The following is a 21761-nucleotide window of genomic DNA, read 5'->3' on the forward strand; positions in this document are numbered from 1 at the left end:
GTTATCTTGCTTATATAATTCCTCACCTCCGATTAGAAAAACATGAACACAACCTAAGAAATGAAGGGGATGTAAAACGTAAGACCCGAGAGGTCTCTGATCGTCTGTTGTGGACATTATTCCCAAGCTACGGTACTGCAACGGCAGGAGGAGAGATACATAAACTGGCGGCTGCCCTTGAGAAATTAACTAATAATACCTCCGATGTAATGGAAGAAACTCAGACCCAAATATCGGCCATAACCACCGAAATGATTGCCACAAGATTAACAACTTTACAAAATCGAATGGCTCTAGATTATCTCTTGGCCGAAAAAGGGGGAACCTGTGCACTAATTGGTAAGGAATGTTGCACCTTCATCCCAGACGACACTTCCCTAGTGGAAGATAAGGCAGAAATAGTAAAGAAAAAGATAAAGAATATAAAAGAAATTGAGAATAAACTTCGAAAAGATGAGAGATGGGAATGGGGTGACTGGGGACTGACCAGTTGGGGAAAATGGTTAGCTAATTTAGGCACTTATGTCTTACTAATAATAGTAGGACTAATAATAGGATTTAACATGTTAAAGTGGATAATGAGTAAGTTGATAATGTCCTTGGGAGGTCAACAATCAATGATGATCATGACAACATTAAACACACAAGAAAGAGAGAGTAATAGATTACTCATACAGTTTGAAAAAAAGGCAGACTTAAGAGAGTAGAAACGGTAAGATTGTGAACGTCTACACCTTAGGGTGAAAAGAGGGCAGAGGATAAAAATTGCAAGAACAACAAATAGTAAAATAAAAGAAATGGGGGAGTTGTTATAAATGAAAAGAAGTATTGTTTTTGCAGGTATATAAAAACATGAAGAAAAGGGGTCCAGCAGAAAAACTATTAACTCTGCAGGTACTTAGGGAAGTGTATCTTTACTTTTAATTATGGTTAATTAAATATTAATTCTGGAGTCAAGTTAACTCTTTTAAAATAAGTTTTCAGCAAAAAAACTGAGATAACTAAAATGCCTGAGCTGTACAAAAATGATACAAAATTGATGAAGTGTACGGAGAATGGGATGTACCAGCAGTATTGATACAAAATGTTAAACTATATCTTGATGTACTATCGACAAAATAATGAAAATGCCAGCACTAACATGGAGGAAGGTTGCTAACATGGGGATGGGGAATTAACAAGGGTCGAGCGAAGATGGGCAGTTGTATAGCCTAGTAAGAGAGATTGGGTAATTAGGAGTCTGGAGAGGTGACCTCACTCAGCTCAAAGGTATAATTGTAAACTAACCCAAGTCTAATTTGCTCAATTGCTTTGTGCAGTTGCAGCCCGTACTTGCAAGTCCGTAATAAATTGTCTTGTTTCCAGATTTGTTGGTCTCGTCTAAAATTTTATTGAGTTTGTTTCTTACAGGTGGGTCACTCTTCGGAGGGTCGGTGTGGACTTGTTGGGCCGAAGGGCCTGTTTCCACACTGTAGGGACTCTAATTCTAATTCAATTCAAATTTAACATTAGAGACTCTGAGTAAAATGAGGGATCAAACTTACAACAAAACTTGCAAAGTCAAATGGTAGTTCCTACTCCCCAGTATGCCTGTGAGACACGGTCTACCCACTCCAAAGACGTTAAACAATTCGACAGGTTTCCACATGAGATGCATTCAGAACACCATGAAGTGCCTAATGGGGGACTTCAAAGAGCAGAAATTTCTGGACTTGAAGCATTAATCATCAAAGCCCAGTTCAGATGGAGTGGACGTGTGGTTATGTACGAATGATAACATCCCTAAAAGTAGTCACATATTCAACTCAAGGGCCCCTTGAAATCAAATCCGGAAATGTGGCATTCCCATCATGTCCTGATGGAAATGTGCATGAGAACCGAGCAATCTTCAGTCATGACGTTGTTTCCTTCAAGTTACAAATACCAGAGGCAAGATAGAAAGGCTAGACAGTGCAATCGGACAATTCACTCTTGCCAATAAATTGGAAAGCCTTGTAAATTGGTGGTCAGGCATCACAACCACATTAGAAGCTGTGACAACGTGAATGCACGAAATGGCCATCATCAATAATGAAGGGAAAATGATGATGACCAGGTCAGGATAGAAGATTGAACAAGGCATATAGGAGTTAGTGTCATTGATCTCTATCTATATTCTAGAATTACAGTGTCTAGAGAGAAGGTTGCTAAGGAACAAGCAACAAAGCTGTGTATGATGTTGTCATGATGCAATAAGCATTACCTAGTGAGCTCAGGGGAGGTTCCAATTGCATGTCCACATGCCCCCACCCCGATTTGAACTTTAGCTGCTCGGAACTGGGGTGGGAAGAAGGGTCACTAAAACAGGACTCGGCATCTGTAAACGGAAGTAGTTACATCAAATTTACCCCTCCCTCTGTCTTCCTCCTCTCCTCCCCACCCCCACCTGTGACCCACCCCCCGCCTTGCTGCAGTCAGAACAAGGTGTATATCAGGTGACAAAAGGCCTAAGCTTCATTGTGATGCCCCAATGGTCCATCAAGTTGCCGGCAGTCAGGGCCCATGTTCACACATGAAGACCTGTGTCAGCTGTAAGCCAACCAACTCTTGTGGAAATGGCGGACGACGAGCAAGCTGCAGCTCCTGCGGAAGAGGGGCAGCCCGAGGAGGCACCACCTGAGGAACCCGCCCCAGAAGAGGCACCACCTGAGGAACCCGCCCCAGAAGAGGCACCACCTGAGGAACCCGCCCCAGAAGAGGCACCACCTGAGGAACCCGCCCCAGAAGAGGCACCACCTGAGGAAGAGGCACCACCTGAGGAACCCGCCCCAGAAGAGGCACCACCTGAACCGGCCCCAGAAGAGGCCCCACCTGAACCGGCCCCAGAAGAGGCCCCACCTGAACCGGCCCCAGAAGAGGCACCACCTGAACCGGCCCCAGAGGAAGCACCACCTGAACCGGCCCCAGAGGAAGCACCACCTGCAGAAGCCAAGGAAGAGGCACCACCCGAGGAAGTCAAGAAAGAGGAACCGCCCGAGGAAGTCAAGAAAGAGGAACCACCTGCAGAAGCCAAGGAGGAGGCACCTCCTGAGGAAGCCAAGAAAGAGGAACCGCCCGAGGAAGTCAAGAAAGAGGAACCACCTGCCGAAGCCAAGAAAGAGGAACCACCTGCCGAAGCCAAGAAAGAGGAAGCTCCTGCCGAAGCCAAGAAAGAGGGAGAGAGCTGTGAAGTACCTCCTGGGGAAGAGAAGAAAGCGGACAAAAGTTGTGAAAAGCCAAAGCCGGAAGAGGAGAAAGAAAAACCCAAGGCAGGTGAAGAGACATGTGAGCGAGCAAAGTCCCAAGAGGAGAAAGAAAAGGAGGAGAAGGAAAAGGAGGAGAAAGAAAAGGCCAAGAAAGCCACGGACACATGCGAGAAACCAAAGCCCCAAGAGGAGAAAGAGAAAGAGGAGAAACAAAAGGCCAAGAAAGCCGAATGTGAGAGACTAAAAGCAGAGAAAGCCAAGGAAGAGCGGCCAAAACCCGCAGAAAGTTCTTGTGCCAAACCGAAGCCTGAAGAGAGACCGAAACCTGCAGAAGCTTGCGAGAAATCAAAAGAGGAAGGGAAGATTTGTACGTGCCGAGACTCGAAGCCAGCAAACGGAGGCTGCAAGTGGGTAGAGCCAAAGGAAACCTCAGCCAGCTCCAACCAGTGCTCGAAAGGCAATGAATCCTTCTGTAGCTGCGGGAGCCCAAAGGATCCCGGAGCCAAGACCTGTGCAGGTGCCCAATCAGGAGCCTGCAGCTGTGGGTTCCAACACTCCGAGTCCTCATCCTGTGGACACTCTTACCATTAGACAGCAGGAGGGTCCAACGTGGAATGGATTCAGGGATAGTCTGCACATCGTTTCATTGTATGGAATGGCCATGAGGTAGAGAGCAACCTCCAATTTGGCAATATTACTCAGCAATTAGCTTTTAAGTGACAACAAATCAGTGCCATAACAGAAAAATTGAAGAATGTAACACTGGCTGCAAAGTTGGCTTTTGATAAGCAGAGAACAGAGGAGGGTCACCTACTTCCCAAAAACCTTGACGGACAGAAACAAATTCTCTCCAGAACCACAACCCTGCCTTCCCCCAATCACCACTCCCACATTAAAGTCAATTATGTTACATGGATGAATGGCAGAGGGAGGGAGGTTAGAAAATGGACTCTGTTAAGATGACAAGGTAACAAGTACCACAATAGCCCAATTGTCAACCTCAGCCCCCTGATATATCACCCTTTACCAGATTCCAGCACTCTATTTGGACCCCCCTTGCCATTCACAGGAATCTGCCCCTGTCTTTGCAGCAAAAAGATTGCACTCCGAGACTCTGCGTTTGTGCCCACACTCGGGTGCAGTTCCAGAGGGACAGGTTTCGGAAAATGATAAGAGATGTCAAGTGTGTTAAATATTCAACTGTTCCTACCCCCACTCCCATTTACTGCTCATCTGTCATGCATTTGGATTTACAATGACCCTCTCCGTTGCAATGTCCGAATCTTAGCAGCAAGGATTCCCGGAGATGAAGAACAGTACATTTAGATGCAAAGCAATAATGGGTCAGAAGTCGGTCAGACAGCCACTTATGTAGTCGCATACTGATATATACACCAACTCCACCCAGCTATCTTAGCTTCATATCCCTTAAATGCCCTTCCTTACCGTCTTCTGCCAACTTGCCATTATTCCAACATCCAGTGTATCATTTGCCGTCCCCGTACTTGCCTCTAACCTTTATCTCACAGCAGCAGACATTATGGACTGGGCTGTTTAAGGTGAATCGATATCATATTGAAGGCAGTTAGATGCCTTCCACCCTGCATAAAACAAAATATCTGTACAAGATCATCTTTGGATGAGGACAAAGAACCTTGTCCAACCCATTTGATCGCCTCCTTGCTCATTTATGAACCAAACCATAGCATCTGCCACTCCTTCAATCAGCCTTCACCTCAAGAAAACTCAGCCTTGGAAGAATCAGCCCGTAGTGCATCAGTGACCCCTTTCTGACCTCGGCGGCAGATACAGTCGTGGATGGTGCTCCTTGCAGTGACACGAGAGACCCCTCTTAGAACACAAACGACTTGAGCATCAACAGAAACCACTGAGAGGTCCATTCTGGGACGGGACTCTTTCCCATTCTTGGTTTCACTGTTTGGAGACAGAACTGGACACAGCTGCAAAACGTGAACATGACAGGAAATGTGCAACCGGCAGTCCCCAGTGCGTGACAATACCGACCTCACGGGAAGTGATGATTCACAACAACATGCTGAGTAAGCTAGTCTGAAATTAGGTTGGCAATAAAAGAACGTGTATTGGCTCAGGCTGAGGTAACGTTGTCCGTGAGTGTTTCTTTTCAGGGCACCTAGTGCTACAACTAATGAAGAAAGATGAATAACAAACAAGAATGATAAATTGGTAGGGCTTAAGTCAGTACAGAAGAACCCTTTCAAATCACATCTGATTTGATTAATTTATTGCTCACATCTTGAGCACAGCAGGACACCTTCCAATTTACAATTATGACTCGGGAAGCCAAGTATATAATCAAAAGGAGGAATGGAGGAGGTTGGGAATGTATCCCATCCATCCAGAGACAGGAGTGAAAATCTGAAATAATGCTAATTGCAAAAGGCAGTATGTAAGCTTGGAGCTCTCTCCAGCATTAGGAACTGGTGCTACGTTAATTTTAAAACTGAGATTACTAGGTTTTTGTTGACCAAAGAATTTCAGACAGTACAAGGTCTGGGAATGGTAGGACCGGCTTGATGGGCTGAATGGTTCCTTCGTTCCACTTAGTCTTTCGTGATAAAGACACAAAATCAATTCCTAAAGGTAGCCCAGAGAGGTCCATCTCCAGTGATATTAGGCAGGAGATCAGCGGGTGAGAGAAACAACTGTAGAAAGGTAAGGGAGAAAATGGTGAGGGTGAGGTAAATCTGGAGTAGGTAAGTCTAGGATAAATAGGGCAAACTGATCAAACTGAATGTAATACAAATTACAGAAAGAATTGTTCACACCAAACCAAGTTTGATGAATACTTCGACTGTTCTGGCTTTGGTAGTCAAAGTAGAAAGTCATAGGGTGGCACGGTGGCACAGTGGTTAGCACTGCTGCCTCACAGCGCCAGAGACCTGGGTTCAATACTCGCCTCAGGCGACTGACTGTGTGGAGTTTGCACGTTCTCCCCGTGTCTGCGTGGGTTTCCTCCGGGTGCTCCGGTTTCCTCCCACAGTCCAAAGATGTGCAGGTCAGGTGAATTGGCCATGCTAAATTGCCCGTAATGTTAGGTAAGGGGTAAATGTAAAATGTAGGGGTAGGGGTAGGGGTATGGGTGGATTGCGCTTCGGCGGGGCGGTGTGGACTTGTTGGGCCGAAGGGCCTGTTTCCACATTGTAAGTAATCTAATCTAGAAGCTACAGAGGCTTATTCAGAAGTCACAAGAAAGACTAAAAGGCTTTCCTGTCTTAATAAATACGTTATCTGACTGATCTGCCTCTGTCAGATAAAGCAGGATGACTGATTTCAGGTTTGGAGTGTAGTTCCAGTAATGAAGAGCTCTCGGGTTAGGTACAACAACGTTATAGAAGCTCCCACCACCCTGCCGAAACTGTGCGCCTCAATCCTATCCTTTAGAAACCCCACTGGAGTGGCATCTGACATCTGGTATCACAGAATTTAAGCAGCGCAGCACTGTTCCCTGAAACTTGTATAGGATCAAGGTCAGAGTGCACTGACAGAGCACAGTGCCCAGTTCCATTGAATAGAAAAATAACATGGAAGCAATGAAGTCTGGACAAGAGACAAAAAAAAAATCATGGGGACCAAATAATGAGCTTCAGAAAGCCATTAGCTTCTCTTTGATAAAGATACATATTGTGAGGCGGCACGGTGGCTCAGTAGTTAACACTGTGCCTTACAGCACCTGGAACCTGGGTTCAATTCCAGCCTCGAATGACCATCTGTGTGGAGTTTGCACATTCTCCCTGTGTCTGCATGGGTTCCCTTGGGGTGCTGCAGTTTCCTCGCACAGTCAAAAGATGTGCAGGTTAGGGTGAATTGGCCAAGCTAAATTGTCCCATGGTGTCCAGGGATGTCTAGATTTTGGGACATTGGTCAGGGGAAAAGTAGCGTAATAGGGTTGGGGAATCGGTCTGGGTGGGATACTCTTCAGAGGGTTGGTGTGGATTTGTGGGAATGAAGGGCCTGTTTCCACACTGTAGGGATTCTATGAAACTTACATGGAAGTGACCCAAGTAAACTTTAAAATTATGAAGGAATTCCACTGAGTGGATGTGGAGAAGACATGAGAGTGCAAAATTAGAGGCTATGCATAGAGCCAAGCAATAATAAAATCTGATGGGGGACTCAGGAGAAATCCAGGGGAGTTGTGAGAATGTGAAATTTACTGCTGTTGGAAGTTAGCTGTATTTAAGGGGAAATTCAATAAATCCATGGGGAGAATGAGGAATAGAAAGACATATTTATAGAATTATAGAAACTCTATAGTATGGAAGCAGGCCATTTGGCCCATCAAGTCCCCTCCAAAGAATATCCCACCCAGACCCCACACCCCTAGCCTATCCCTGTAACCCTGCATTCAGGGGACCTGTACATGAATTAGAAAAGAAGGAAGCTTCTATGCAGCAAGGACCTGTCGGGCTGAATGGCCAGATTCTGCACAGTCGACGTGGAATGAGAGTAAGGAAGAAATTGAAGATTGGTCAAAAAAAAAGCTTCCTCTTCATTTCAGGCTGTCACTGGTTAAAAGTCAGCCTCCTTACCTCTGGGATGATCTGTCACGGATTTCATTCGCACTTACTTTCTTCCGCGTCTCTTCATTTCACACTCTGACACGCTGCACTCGTTCGCGCCTTGAGTGACAGCAACTTCAAGAGGTGGGAAGTGCAGGCTGGCAGGCCAACTTATTGCCATGGCAACCTCCTCAGCAACCGGCTCTTCTTCAGAGGCGTTAGGCCACAGCTGGAGTGACTGTGTGTGTGTAGTTCTGGTCACTGCACGTTCTTTTGCACGCTCTCTTGTCTTCTCCACATCCACTCAGGGGAATTCCTTCATAATTTTAAGGAGTTTAAAGGAAGGATGTGATTGCATTGGAGGGGGTGCAGAGGAGATTCACCAGGATGTTGTCTGGGATGAAGCTGTTTAGCTATAAAGAGAGGTTGGATAGGCTCAGGTTGATATCCTCAGAGCAGAGATAGCTGAGGCAGGGGAACCTGATTGAGATGCATAACATTATGAGGGGCATGGACAGGGTGGATAGAGTCATAGAGTCATAGAGATAGGGTTAGGATTAGGGATAGGGATAGACCTAACGGAAACAGACCCTTTGGTCCAACTCATCCATGCCAACCAGATATCCTAACCTAATTTAGTCCTATTTGCCAGCACTTAGCCCATATTCCTCTAAACCCTTCCTATTCATATATCCATCCTATTACATGTTGTAAGGTTACCTCAGAGTACAATGGGATCTTGATCTGATGGGCCAATGGGTCATGGAGTAGCAGATGGAGTTTAATTTAGATAAATGTGAGGTACTGTATTTTGGAAAGGCAATTCAGAGCATGACATACACTTAATCTTAAGGTCTTAGGAAGTGTTGCTGAACAAAGACCTTGGAGTGCAGGTTCATAATCCCTTGAAAGTGGAGTCGCACGTAGATAGGATAGTGAAGAAGGCATTTGGTATGCTTTCCTTTATTGGATAGAGCATTGAGTATAGGATTTGGGAGGTCATGTTGTGGCTGTGCAGGTCGTTGGTTCGGCCACTTTTGGAATATTGTGTGCAATTCTGGTCTCCTTCCTACCGGAAGGATGTTGTGAAACTTGAAAGGGTTTGGAAAAGATTTACAAGGATGTTGCCAATGTTGGAGGATTTTAGCTATAGGGTGAGACTGAATATGCTGGGGCTGTTTTCCCTGGTGCATTGGAGGCTGAGGGGTGACCTTATAGAAGTTTACAAAATCATGAGGGGCATGGAGAGGGTCAATATATAAAGTCTTTTCTCTGGGGTGGAGGAGTCCAGAACTAGGAAGATGCTGTTTCACCTTAGTTGAAGGATCAATACCAAGAGGGTTAGGGCCCCTCTTGTGGTGCAGTGGTAGTGTCCTTACCTCTGGACTGAGAGGCCTACGTTCAAGTCCCACCTGCTCCAGAGGTGTATAATGACATCTCTGAACAGGTTGATTAAAAAATAGGTAAAAGTAAAAACGATGGGGTCATAATTCGAAGGTGAAAATCCGGGGGTTTAAGGAAAATCCTTTTCACCCAGAGGGAAAGAGGGGAACCTCATAATTTTTTTAAAAAGTATGTGGATGAGCACTTGGAATGTCATAACATTTAAGGCTATGGGCTAAATGCTGGTAAGTGGGATTAGTGCACATGAGTCAGCTTAGACTCAATGGGCCAAAGGGCCTCTTCTGTGCTGTAATACTCTTTGACATTACTGGAACAGGCAGTGCCTGTGACACACTGATAGAATATGTGGTATTCTCTCCTCCTCATCTGATAGAAACACATTGGCCCAAACAGTTAAAGGTGAAGCCCCGATTAAGTGAGGACCCATGCGGAGATTACAAGTTTAAGTTGTAAAGCACCTTCCATGGCCTCAGCTGATTACCATCTCACTTCGCCTACCCTGAGACATGTCAGCTGAGCTGATACTTCAGAGCAGAAAAGTACTGTGTTGTCAGAGGCACCACCTTTCATGTGAAATATTAAACTGAGAGGCTATCTACCAGTTTGGTATAAAAAGAGCAAGGAGTGCTCCTAACACCCTGACCAACATTTCATTCCCTAACTTACTCCACTGTTAACAGATGAATTTGTCACTTACCTCATTGTGGGACCTTGCTGTGTACAAACAAGATGCTGCACTACAACAGTTATTGCACTTCCATAAGAATGAAATTTGAAACAATCGTTGGTGGTTTGAGTTGTCTTGCCCTACATAAATGAATGTTGCATTGTTTTTTTTTCAGTTTCGGAACACTGGATCAAATCAGCCAAGTTTCCACTGATGGAGTGGATGACTGCGCAGAATGAAAACTGTGGCCTCAACACACAGCCCATTACCCTAACATTAGGCCAGGTTTACCAGCAGCTGTCAACGCTCGGAAAGGAAAGGAAAAAAAAGAAGCAGATGAATTTGTGTAGCACCTTTTACAATCTATGGACATTCCAAAGAGCCTTAAAGCTAATAAGCATGTTTTAAAGTGTAGACCATATGGCAACCAATTAGTGTACAGTAAATAGCCAGTGACAAAAATAATGATCTAGTGGCAGTGTACCTCTGGACTACCAGAGTATCTCTGAACTGAGAGGCCCAGGTTCAAGTCCCAACTGCTCCAGAGGTGTGCAATAATGTCTCTGACAGGTTGGCTAGAAAACTATCTGGCCAGAGACTAGTAGGGCTCTTATGGTGCAGCGGTAGCATCCTTGTCTCCCAATCCAGGTTCATGACCTATCTGCTTCAGAGGTGTGTCATAATATATCTGAGCAGGTTGGTTAACTACCCACAAGACATCAAGGAGAATTCCCCGCCAGCCTTTGAAATAGATTTTCTTAAATCTTGGGGTATGGGCATCACAGGCAAGGCCATCATTTGTTGCTCTTTAACTGAGTGGTCTACTCAGCCATACCAGGGGACAGATTAGAGTCAACCACATTGCTGTGGCCTGGAGTTACATGTCAGCCAGACTGGGTAAGGATGGCAGATTTCCTTCCCTAAAGGGCATTAGTGAACCAGTTGGGTTTTTACAACTATCATGGTCACCATCACTGATACTAATTTTAGATTAGATTAGCTACAGTGTGGAAACAGGCCCTTCAGCCCACACTGATCCTCTGAAGACTAACCCACCCAGACCCATTTCCCTCTGATTAATACACCTAACGCTATGGGCAATTTAGCATGGCCAATTCATCTAACCTGCACATCTTTGGATTGTGGGAGGAAACCCACGCACACATGGGCAGAATGGCAAACTCCACACGGAAAGTCGCCCGAGGTTGGAATCGAACCTGGGTCCCTGCTGTTGTGAGGAACCGTGCCACCGTGCTGCTAGATTTTAGAAACATAAAAACTAGGAGCAGGAGCAGGAGTAGGCCATTCGGCCCCTCTGTCCTGCTCTGCCATTCAATATGATTGTGACCAATAGCCCAACTCAGTAATCTTTCTCCCCATAGACTTTGATCCCCTTAGCCCCAAGAACTATAATTCCTTCTTGAAAACATTCAATGTTTTGGCCAAAACTGCTTTCAGTTGCAAAAAAAATCCACAAACAATTGTATTTAAAATTTCACTGCCTTCTCTGAGGATAGAATTAGAACCCATGGCGGCCTTTAGTCTGGGATCACTGGATCATTAACGCACATCCACTAGGCCACTGTCTGCCTCCCATGATATTGTTGGCCACGTGAGAGGGCAGTTAGGGTCTCTGTTTATCACCTCACCTCAAAACCTGCCCCTCTGACAGCGCAAGGTTCCTTCAGCGCTGCTTTGAGAATGTCGCCCTGGATTATATTCTGCAGACGACACATGGCCTGGACAGATGGGGCAAAGTGAGCTGAATAATAATGAGCTATGAGACAGATGGCTTTCACCTAATTTATAACAAAGCAGCACCAGAATTGCAAAGTTCCTGTGCTCTTAATTTGACATTGTATGCATGCAACAGTTCATCACATTCCACGAGTTTTATAAGCAAGGCGTTATGTTTAGCTGCCACTTGCTATTATCCACCAGGCGGTTGGAATTTGGAGCAAAGATCCACAAACTCAGTGCACGGCATGTTCAGTTAATCTACCGTGGCTTGTTGGTTCAGTCCTAAGTGTTGGCTCCTCGATGGGCGCTGCTGTATCAGCTCCCCGGGCCTGGATTAAACAAAGCTTCGGTTTAACGTGATTGGGAGGTGCCGGTGCTGGACTGGGGTGGACAAAGTTAAAAATCCCACAACACCAGGTTATAGTCCAACATTTGGAAGCACTTTTGGAATGCTGCTCCTTCGTCAGGTGGTTGGGAAGGAGCAGCGCTTTGAAAGCTGGTGCTTCCAAATAAACCTGTTGGACTATAACCTGAAGTTGTGTGATTTTTAACTCAGTTTAACAATTTATCCCAAAGCCCCGTCAATCCTTCGGCGGTTGAGAGATTTAAAACGCATAGCCCACTGGGTCTATAGAAAAACGCCTCGTCCAAATGAAACTCACGTCTGGTTTAATGTATCATTGCTCATTCTGAATTTAAACACATTTTAATGTCAGTTGGGAGCTGGGTTTCCCAGTAACCTCGGTGAGTGACCGAAAAGGGTTAATTAAAGAGTGCATATGTGACAAACCTAATTCAATTCCCAAATCAGTTCGGAAGGATTCACCACACTCGAAACATTAACTCTGTTTCTCTCTCTCCTCACTGAGTCTCTCGAGCGATTTCTTTGCTTATTTTTAAATGTCGGAACTTCGCTTTTATCACTCCTTGAAGCAGTGGATTGAACAAATGAAAGATCAGCAAACATTAAGCAAAAAGAGTGTGCGGTAGTTAGTACCTGGTTCTGAAGTGAGAGGCTGAACTGTCAGGGAGTTAGAATTACCTACATGAGACTTTCTGAGTCAGGCACTGACAGGGAGAACAATGAGCAGGTGTGCCCGGGTTTGAGGGAAACTCATAGCCAAATGTTTGTAATCCCACCTGGAGTGAAGATGAATGGAGATTAGTGTGTGGACATCAGTGAGGAACTGGAACTCCCCAGTCAGAGCTCAGACCTCGGGAATGCCCCACCTACGGGGCGGAAACAGGCCCTTCGGCCCAACAAATCCACACCGACCCTCCGAAAAGTCTACCACCCAGACTAATGCACCTATTCCTGATTTATGTGACAGATGCCTGATGAAGAGCTTATGCCCGAAACGTCGATTCTCCTGCTCCTCGGATGATGCCTGACCTGCTGTGCTTTTCCAGCACCACACTCTCGACTCTGATCTCTAGCATCTGCAGTCCTCACTTTCTCCTAGACTAATGCGCCTAACCTGAACTCTATGGCCAATGTAGCATGGCCAATGCACCCTAACCTGCAAATCTTTGGACGGTGGGAGGAAATCGGAGGAAACCCACGCAGACGTGGGGAGAATGTGCAAACTCCACACAGACAGTCGCCCAAGGTCCCTGGCGCGGTGAGGCAGCAGTGCTAACCAGAGCCACTGTGCCGTCCAAAGCTTCAAGCTTCACATCTTCAAAAGAATATTCTGATTTTTATTAATCCTAGGTTATTCCAATACAGCGTTAAAAATCACACAACACCAGGTTGTAGTCCCAACAGGTTTATTTGGGAGACACCTGATGAAGGAGCAGCGCTCAGAAAGCTAGTGCTTCCAAATAAACCTGTTGGACTCTAACCTGGTGTTGTGTGATTTTTAACTTTGTAGACCCCCAGTCCAACAGCGGCTCCTCCACATCACTGAGTCCGCACCAGGGACCCAGGTTCGATTCCAGCCTCGGGCGACTGTCTGTGTGGAGTTTGCACATTCTCCCAGTTTCTGCGTGGGTTTCCTCCGGGTGCTCCGGTTTCCTCCCACAGTCTAACGATGTGCAGGTCAGGGTGAATTGACCACGGGAAATTGTCCGTAGTGTTAGGTGCATCAATCAGAGGGAAATGGGTCTGGGTGGGTCACTCTTCGGAGGGTCGGTATGGACTGGTTGGGCCGAAGGGCCTGTTTCCACACTGTAGGGAATCTAATCTAATCCATAGAAGGCAACGAGGGCGTACAACTAAAACGAAAGGGAGGGTCACTGGAACGTCAACTCTGCTTTCTCTCTGCCGAGTTTCTCCAGCACTTTCTACTGAGGAAAAGAAAACTTGTCAACTTGTCGCTTGGCTTTGCTAATGATTTCCCCTTTCCTGCCTGTCTCTTCCTTTGCATTGTACTAATTCCACAATGTAATCGTCGCTTAAATTACTTGCTGGGTCTTTTAATGTTCTGATCTTGTGCCTTTCTCCCTCTCGACATTTCACTTCCCCCCCCCCCCCCCCCCTGCAATCCCAGCGGTTTTAGGAGATACCGCCCAGGATGGATGTGATTTGCTGACAAGCAGTCAACAGTAAACCTCGGCAAGACAGAGCGACGCTGAGCTTTCTGAGCTTGGCATCGGAGAGTCAGACCTGGAGGAGATGCCATCTCCAGGACAGTCTTTGTCCACAGTTTGCTAACGGCCAGGTGAATGTTCCCAAACTGTAACGAAAACCTGCGCAGAAAGATTATCGGAGGGGCAAAGGACCCCCGAAGTTTTAATGTCCCCACAACAATGAAGCGAAGCTGGGTCCCAGCCAAGTTGACTTTGTAGAACAGTTCCCCCCCCCCCGCCTTCACCCTGGTGTTCAGGTCACACCTTGGACGGACCCAGAGCTATGGAGCAACTGCCCCCAGGCAACGCGACCAACTTGACAGAGGCGCAGGGCCACGCGTTCCAGTATTCGCTGTCCTCCAGCGACGTGCTCTACAGCGACTACACACCTCCTCAGAAGGAACTCATCCCTCTCCCCAAAGCTGTGCTCTACCTGCTCATGGCGGCCCTGGTGGTGGTCGCAGTGGCTTATGCCATCGTGGGACATCTCCTTAAAGACCTCGCCCACGACTCCGCAGGTGAGTTCAGGTCAACGTTTAGCGCGTATCAAAGGGCTGGAGCCGAAATGCTTTTCCTTTTGGGATTTGCAGCTTTAAGGTATCAGAGAAGAGACAGGCAGGAGGCTGGAAGAACACAGGAGGTGGAGAAGTCCAGAGAGCAGGGAATCAGGGAGATTCGTGTCCTATTTTGTTAATTCATAAAGGGGATATGCTAACATTTATTGCCTGTCTATAATGTCCTTTGAGAAGGTGAGCGCCCATACAGTCCATTTGGTGTGGGTTAACCCTCAATGCCCTTAGGGAGGGAGTTCCAGCATTTTGACCAAGTGACCCCTGAAGGAACGGCCAGGTCAGGATGGCAAATGGCTTGGAAGGGTCCTGGCAGGGGGTGGTGTTCCCATGTATCTGCTGCCATTGACCTTCTAGATGGCAGTGGTTGTGGGTTTGTAAGGGGCTGTCCAGGAAGCCTTGGTGAATTTCTGCAGTGCATCTTGTAGCTAGTACATACTGCTGCTACTGAGCATCGGTGGTGGAGGGAGTGGATGTTTGTGGACGTGATGCTAATCAAGCGAGCTGCTTTGTCCTGGATGGGGTCAAGCTTCTTGCGCATAGTTGGAGCTTCACCCATCCAGGCAAGTGGGGAGTCACACTCCTGACTTGTGCCTTTTAGGTGATGGACGGTGTCACAGCATTACTGACTTGCTGTTGCAGCCACTGTATTTACATGGCTAGTCTATTTGAGTTTCTGGTCAATGGTAACTTGCGGGATGTTGATAGTAGGGAATTCAGTGATGGTAATGCTAGTGAATGTCAAGGGGTGAAAGATTCACTGTTGTTGGAGACGGTCATTCTCAAAATCAACCAGGGGACTGAAGTCCCAGAGTCTGTTTAACTCTTATGTTCCCACCTCTTTTCCCCACAGTTGAGAATCTGGTACAAGGTTATGAGGTTGCTGTTTTGTCAGATCCAGGATTAAATATTTCTTGGTCCCAACTATCTAATTAGATCATAAGAAACTAGTGAGATAAGAAGTCTTCTCTGTGTCACGGCCACCTTTCCTTCTTCAATCGATGGAGCAGGAAAGATGGATTAACATATCATTTTCTTGAAACTTGCTTGCAGATGCCTTTGACAGAACTTCCTCTCCCATGATCTCTATTAGTACCTGGGCTAAGGGTGACAGTCACACAGGAACACCAACTCTTATCATTTCCACTCCAAGCTACACACCAGCTTGCTTGGAAACTAAATCACCATTTCTTCGCCATTGCGAGATCAAACACTGTAAATCCCTTCATGGACAGGTCTGTGGGCGTACTGATAACCTTCCCCCCACCCCCACACACACTGCAGCTGTTTCAAAAACACATGGGTACAAGCAATAAATCAGCAACACCTAACAGCCCAAGAATGAATAACATCACCATATCGAGCGCCTGCAAAAAAAAACACACTCCAAAAAAAAGATTCATTATGTTGACTTTTCAGAGAGCTCTAAAAATCCAAGCAATTAACTACTTGCAATCCAATATGTAAAACGTCGATTTCCTTTCTCAACACTGCTTTGTAGTGTTATGAGGCTAGTCGATTATGGTTATCTGACTTATCTCTGCAGCTGTCAGTAGATGCTGGGTTAGCTCTCCACTGTGATAACACCCAGTAACAGTAACTTCTCAAACTGAGTTGGCTGAGGAATGTCACTGGGTTAGATTCATCAGTGTGGTAGGAGGTGCTGTCTACACAGCAAAACATTCTCTGGCCATCACTTGAAAGGAATTAAGACTGGGGCAACATTTTTTTTGCCTACTATTTCAAAGGGTACCTGCTTAAGCAAGATGCACATTTCTTTGTTAGCTGCTATTTTGCCAGTAGGAACATGATCAATATCGCATTAGATCAGCATTTTGTTCTAATGGCCTCTCTCCCTCCTCAAGGTACAACTTCCACAGAGGCACAGCTGTACATGGGCTAGCCTCATGTCAATGCCCAGCCTTTGAATAACTGGCTACTTGACCATAAGGACCATCACAGTTGATGCTGCTCCCATTCTAATTTGCTGTACCGACCCAAAGATGATCCATAGCTTTGACCCCTGGGAGGTCATTTCCAATAGTACCATATCTACTAATATCTAAGCAGTGACCTGTTATCTTAATAGATACTGAAACAGATGCCCTTGTGTGGCAGAACACATGAGCGTGGCCACCGACTGATCTATGTCGACCCTGCATTAGGTTAGGTCACCTTCAAGGCGACAACATCCAACTCATGTCATTAGGTGCGTTATGACCTCATGTAGTGACCAATGGCTCTTGTCTCAGACCAATGCTTTGAGACTTCAGCAACAGTTGTCATCAACAAACACAGCACTGCCTCGGAATTGCTCCTGGATAATTCCCAGCCCTGTCTTGCAACACACTGGAAGAGGGTTTATACTTGAAATTGTGTGATCTGCTGAGATGAATTATTCAGTCGCACCCTGATAAATCAATGCGATTAGTTACCAATGAGCTGGCTGACTTTTATTTAAGCCACACGCATTTGGATTAAAAGATCTCAAAGTCTTGTTTAACAGCTTCATTCATGGGTGTTTGCTCTTCCTCTGTGTTACGCGTGATCAAAAAATGATGCTTGATCTGAAAAATGTATTGTTGGTAAACCATAGTGTAGAGAATGGTTGCACATGTGTATAAACACACTCGTTAGTTACAGAACAAAAAGTAGTTTGTCTCTATTTATATCAATTCAATGTTATGATCTTAAAAAGACAATCCAATTTTCAGATAGCTCACATAAGCAGCAGAATACTACATGTGTACATCATCCAGTTCAACCTCTCCAGCAGATATATTGCAGCCAAATAATTGATGTTGCTGGAAAGACTCAGGAGGTTTGGTAACATCTGTGGAGAGAAAGCATTCAGGTTTTGAGCCCAGTGATCCTTCTTCAGAACTGATAATAGCTGGGGATGAGGAGAGGATAGATGGCCATGGGAGGGAGGGAGTGAGTGAGGGAGAGAGATCGAATGGGGGCCATGTGAAGGTGAGAATGGGGTGGCTGTGCTGAAAACAGCGCATGTCATTGATTGAGTATCAGGGTTGGTATAAGACATGGAATGAAGTGTTCAGGCTGTAAATATATTAAACTGGATATTGAGTTATGAAGGCTGCTGAGTTTTTCCAGCACCTTGATTTTAAGTTTATAAAATAATGGATTTTAATTTGAAGTGCTAATCCAGCTATGTTGTGGAAGAGATACCATAATGCAGTTTATAAATCTGAAGCAGCAGTTTGTTGTCATTAATGTGATCAGAACCTTAATCATCCGATACCCAGTCTCATCCTGGGCAATCTGCATTTGGGAACTGGTTAGTGCTGACAAAATGCTGTACTGATTGCTTGCCCCAAGGTGGTTATGGAACCTCTTGGAACTATTTAGCAGAGATTCTCTATAATTGTCAAAAAGATGTTAATGGGAGGCAATGGAAGATTGATATTATCATTAGATTGTTAATCAGGTATTTTTCTGGGGACCGAGGTTCAAAAGCCACAGTTGTACAATATTAACATCCAATAACAGTAACCCCCGTGTTTGTGTTAAGGAAATTAAAAGAACTATTATTCTCAAGGCAGTCCCCAGCATGAAGGATGAGGGGTGATGTGATAGAGGTTTATAAAGTCATGAGGGGCATGGAGAGGGTGACTAGCCAAGGCCTGTTTTCCAGGCTAAGGGAGTCCGAAACTAGAGGGCATAAGTTTAAGGTGAGAGGGGAAAGATTTAAAAAGGAACTGGGGGGGCAACATTTTCATGCAGAGGATGGTGCGTGTATGGAATGAGCTGCTAGAGGAAGTAATGGAGGTGGTGTAATTACAACATTTGAAAGGCATCTGGATGGGTATATGAATAGGATGGGTTTGGAGGGATATGGGCCAAATGCTGGCAAATAGGATTAAACTAATCAGAATATCTGGAGGGCATGGACAAGTTGGTCTGAAGTGTCTGTTTCCGTGCTGTGTAACTCTATGATGATCTTGAGTGATCAATAAAAAAAAAAGAGGAATGGGCAGGAGAGCAAACATGTTTAAAATGACTGGGTAAGAAATAGAAGCAAAGGAAGAATTGTTGTTTTCTTCCAAAGAAAAGTTAAGATTGGGAATGTGCTGTCCAAATAAGATGGCAGAATTAGACTCCGTTGTAACTTTCAGAAAGAGACTGTTTACATGAAGTGGGGAATGTCACAGGGCTATGGGATACCAGACTTAAGAAGTGGTGGAAGGACTGAGATTTTGTAACAATTTGGCTGCTTTTTATGATTATATTCTCTGGTGCTAGCTTGTAAGGAACCAGATTTGCTGAATTCAGCAAATTGCCATGTAGATTTTTGAATAAATGACTCCTGAAATATCATTTCAAAATCATCACGATGATAACTATACCCTGTGAGGAACCAGATCACCCCCAATATCCCAAACTATGTATGATCAAGACATTATAACAGTGTGCAATTAAACATTAATCTCCATAAAACTTTTCATTTGCTGACTTTATCATGTCCCCCTGACCACAGAATGCAGTCATTTTACTTCAACTATTAACATCTGAAAGAGCTGGACCCAGATATAATCACATCAGTAACGGTGACCACAACAATACTCAATTGTTGCAAAAACCCTTGTGGTTCACTATTGTCCATTAAGGAAGGAAATCTGCCCTCCTTACCCAATCTGGACCCATGGCAATATGGCAGACTCCTAACCCTCTCAGAAATGGCAAGCAAGGCACTCAAGTTGTGGCAATTAAGGATAAACAACAAACGCTGGCTCTGGCAGTGATATCCTCATCCCATGAAAAAATAAAGACTACAAAGTTTAAGGAGGGTATAGTAACTGGAACCTCCCTATCCCATTCCAATTGCTGACCCCTTCTTCAAGTTATTTCACTTAGCAATGCAGAAACAAAATTGCCTGCTCCATGCTAAGTGACAAACTTTAATCACAATTCATTGTTACGACAGCTCATTAGGATCCAAAATTTCCTAAGTAAAATAGGTCTGATTAGCTCTCATGTTCTCTAGCCCTGTGTTATATACTTAGTTGGTGACAGGCATGGCTTTGTAAGGTCTTGGAGCTAAAGCCTGTTCCAGCATAGGATTCAGGCTAAAGCTGTGATGCAGTACTGAACTGGAGGAGTTATTAGGACAACCTGCATGGCACAGTTCAAAGGTAAGCGAGTCTGTCCTACTTCCTATCCACTATTTCTCTCTCAATAATCATATCCATATCTGGTAATTTCTCATTGCATCTTGCATAAATGATGCTTAATTTTCTTAACTATAATAATTTGCAATAAGTCACCTGATTTTTCTCTAAATTGGTTGAGTGCTTTGGGGCACTTTGTGAATACTAAAGCTGCTAGTACAATGCAATTTTACCCTGCATCCTTGAACAATCTTTCAAATTACTGGTAAATGAACCCCAGGAGAGATATTTTCAGTCTTGCATGTTTTGCATTCAGCTTAAGGGTGGTGAAGCAGATTAAGTAGCTTATGAAATAGAATTTGAATAACTATTTGTAGGGAGTGGAGAGGACAGCTAAAATGGGACGCATTTGTGGCTCTCCATGGCCTCCCATGCTGTACCATTCTATAACATTATATCAAAATTAGTCACTCAAAGTTTTCGTTTTACATGGTGTTTTCCAACAGATTGCACATTTGGACCAAGGCAGCATGACACAGGGACTGGCAATGACCTGAAGTGCATCACTCGTGAAACGCCATTGTACCCACTCCAGAATCAAGAGGCAATCCGAATCGCAGAAGAGGAGACACTGCATCCACCGCAGGAGACGTGACTTCACAACTAGGAACAGAGGGATGGATTCACCAAAGAGTCGTCGCACAGCAAAATCCTCATCCCATCAGTAGCACCAACTGAATTCAGTCAAATGGCATCAGCTGCCATCACCACTCAGTTTCTTGTAACTGAATGTAACTTGCGACATTTCGAAACCTTAAAATGTATTTCCTTATGTAGGAGAGGTAACTATACTATATATAACACCTGATAAATGCATTTATGAATAGAATGGCAAGCCTTCAAGGGAAAGCTGTGCCCTTATATAATACCTTTTAACATGGCAAAATATCCCAAGTTACTTCGTTGAGGTGAATATTGGATGAATTTACCAGTCAAATCTCATATTTTGCTACTTTAAACTCTGCCAGTCGAGAATCCAATTGTACTGGGTCACAATTCCCTACTGGTCAGATTATTCCAGATATTTGTACACATAATGCATTCTTTCTGCATTTATTTTTCTCTAGCTTAGCCTCAAAACCAATTTGTTCCAATGTTCTTCCTTATTTGGAATTTATCTTCAGAACATTTTATATGGCTTGCTTCATTTTCTTGCTCTGAAGGCTGCAGTTAGCATCAACCCTTTCTCTTAGCTCATCTCTCCTCATATTTGGAATAATTTCACACCTGTGGAATTTTGTTTACTCCAAGCAAATGTTCTAGGTTTTGTGATCCTTCCAACAGTTTCCATGCACATTATCGGAGCTTCTTAGCAGCACTTAACCGATGGGCACGAAGGCAGCACTTGGCAACATACAAGTAAAGGCAATGACATTAAAGGTGATGGGTTAAAAGGGACCTAGGCTAGTAAAGTGAAGCTGCACTTAAAAATTATTAACATTGATTGTTAACTTGAATGAGTGATTGAGTATGGTGCAACATCCTGAGTCTCTGTGCTCTTATGGCACCATGACAGTGTTCCTGTCTGAACTGCAATGTCCAAGTTCAAGTCCTACCTGAACCACAGGTGCGTCAGAACATAACCAAACAAGTCAATTAATATATAACTCCCTCCTTACCATGTGCTGCTCTTCCAAACTGTTGCAGTTGTGCAAGGAAATGTTGACAATATCTTCTAGGAAGCATTTGTTCCTATACCTAGCAAGATGCTTTATTAAACATTCTTGATTTGCAATAGTTGCATTGGCTGTTGGTCTCAATACTTTATAAAGAAACTTTACATGGGTGTCTGATTACTCAGGTGTAACGTTTGATATTATTCGGATTGCAGTGCTGCTGCATCACCTTTTTCAACA

The 21761-nt window shown here is 44.7% G+C and overlaps 2 protein-coding genes across 2 annotated transcripts; both read left to right on the plus strand.

Moving 5' to 3' along the window:
* The first annotated feature begins 2465 nt into the window (after positions 1-2465).
* On the plus strand, positions 2466-3815 carry LOC122552233 (uncharacterized). Its single transcript, XM_087983175.1, has one exon. It carries the CDS (start codon positions 2595-2597, stop codon positions 3813-3815), a length of 1221 nt encoding a protein of 406 aa, XP_087839301.1. The 5' UTR covers positions 2466-2594.
* A 10272-nt stretch (positions 3816-14087) lies between these two features.
* LOC148136390 (small integral membrane protein 44) lies at positions 14088-21640 on the plus strand. The gene is made up of 2 exons (XM_087983451.1): positions 14088-14665; positions 20352-21640. The coding sequence occupies exons 1-2, from the start codon at positions 14431-14433 to the stop codon at positions 20498-20500; spliced, it is 384 nt and encodes a 127-aa protein (XP_087839577.1). The 5' UTR covers positions 14088-14430; the 3' UTR covers positions 20501-21640.
* Positions 21641-21761: the final 121 nt, after the last annotated feature.

This window comes from Chiloscyllium plagiosum, unplaced genomic scaffold (assembly GCF_037043375.1).
Source record: "Chiloscyllium plagiosum isolate Xiang-an unplaced genomic scaffold, Cpla_swu_hap1 HiC_scaffold_45, whole genome shotgun sequence".
NCBI lineage: Eukaryota > Metazoa > Chordata > Chondrichthyes > Orectolobiformes > Hemiscylliidae > Chiloscyllium > Chiloscyllium plagiosum.

What these genes read in the sequence shown, in the direction of transcription:
- LOC122552233 (XM_087983175.1), top strand. Translation starts at nt 2,595, where the DNA reads ATGGCGGACGACGAGCAAGCTGCAGCTCCTGCGGAAGAGGGGCAGCCC.
- LOC148136390 (XM_087983451.1), top strand. Translation starts at nt 14,431, where the DNA reads ATGGAGCAACTGCCCCCAGGCAACGCGACCAACTTGACAGAGGCGCAG. An exon ending in CCTCGCCCACGACTCCGCAG is followed by an intron (nt 14,666 to 20,351) that starts GTGAGTTCAGGT and finishes GTTTTCCAACAG; the next exon opens with ATTGCACATTTGGACCAAGG.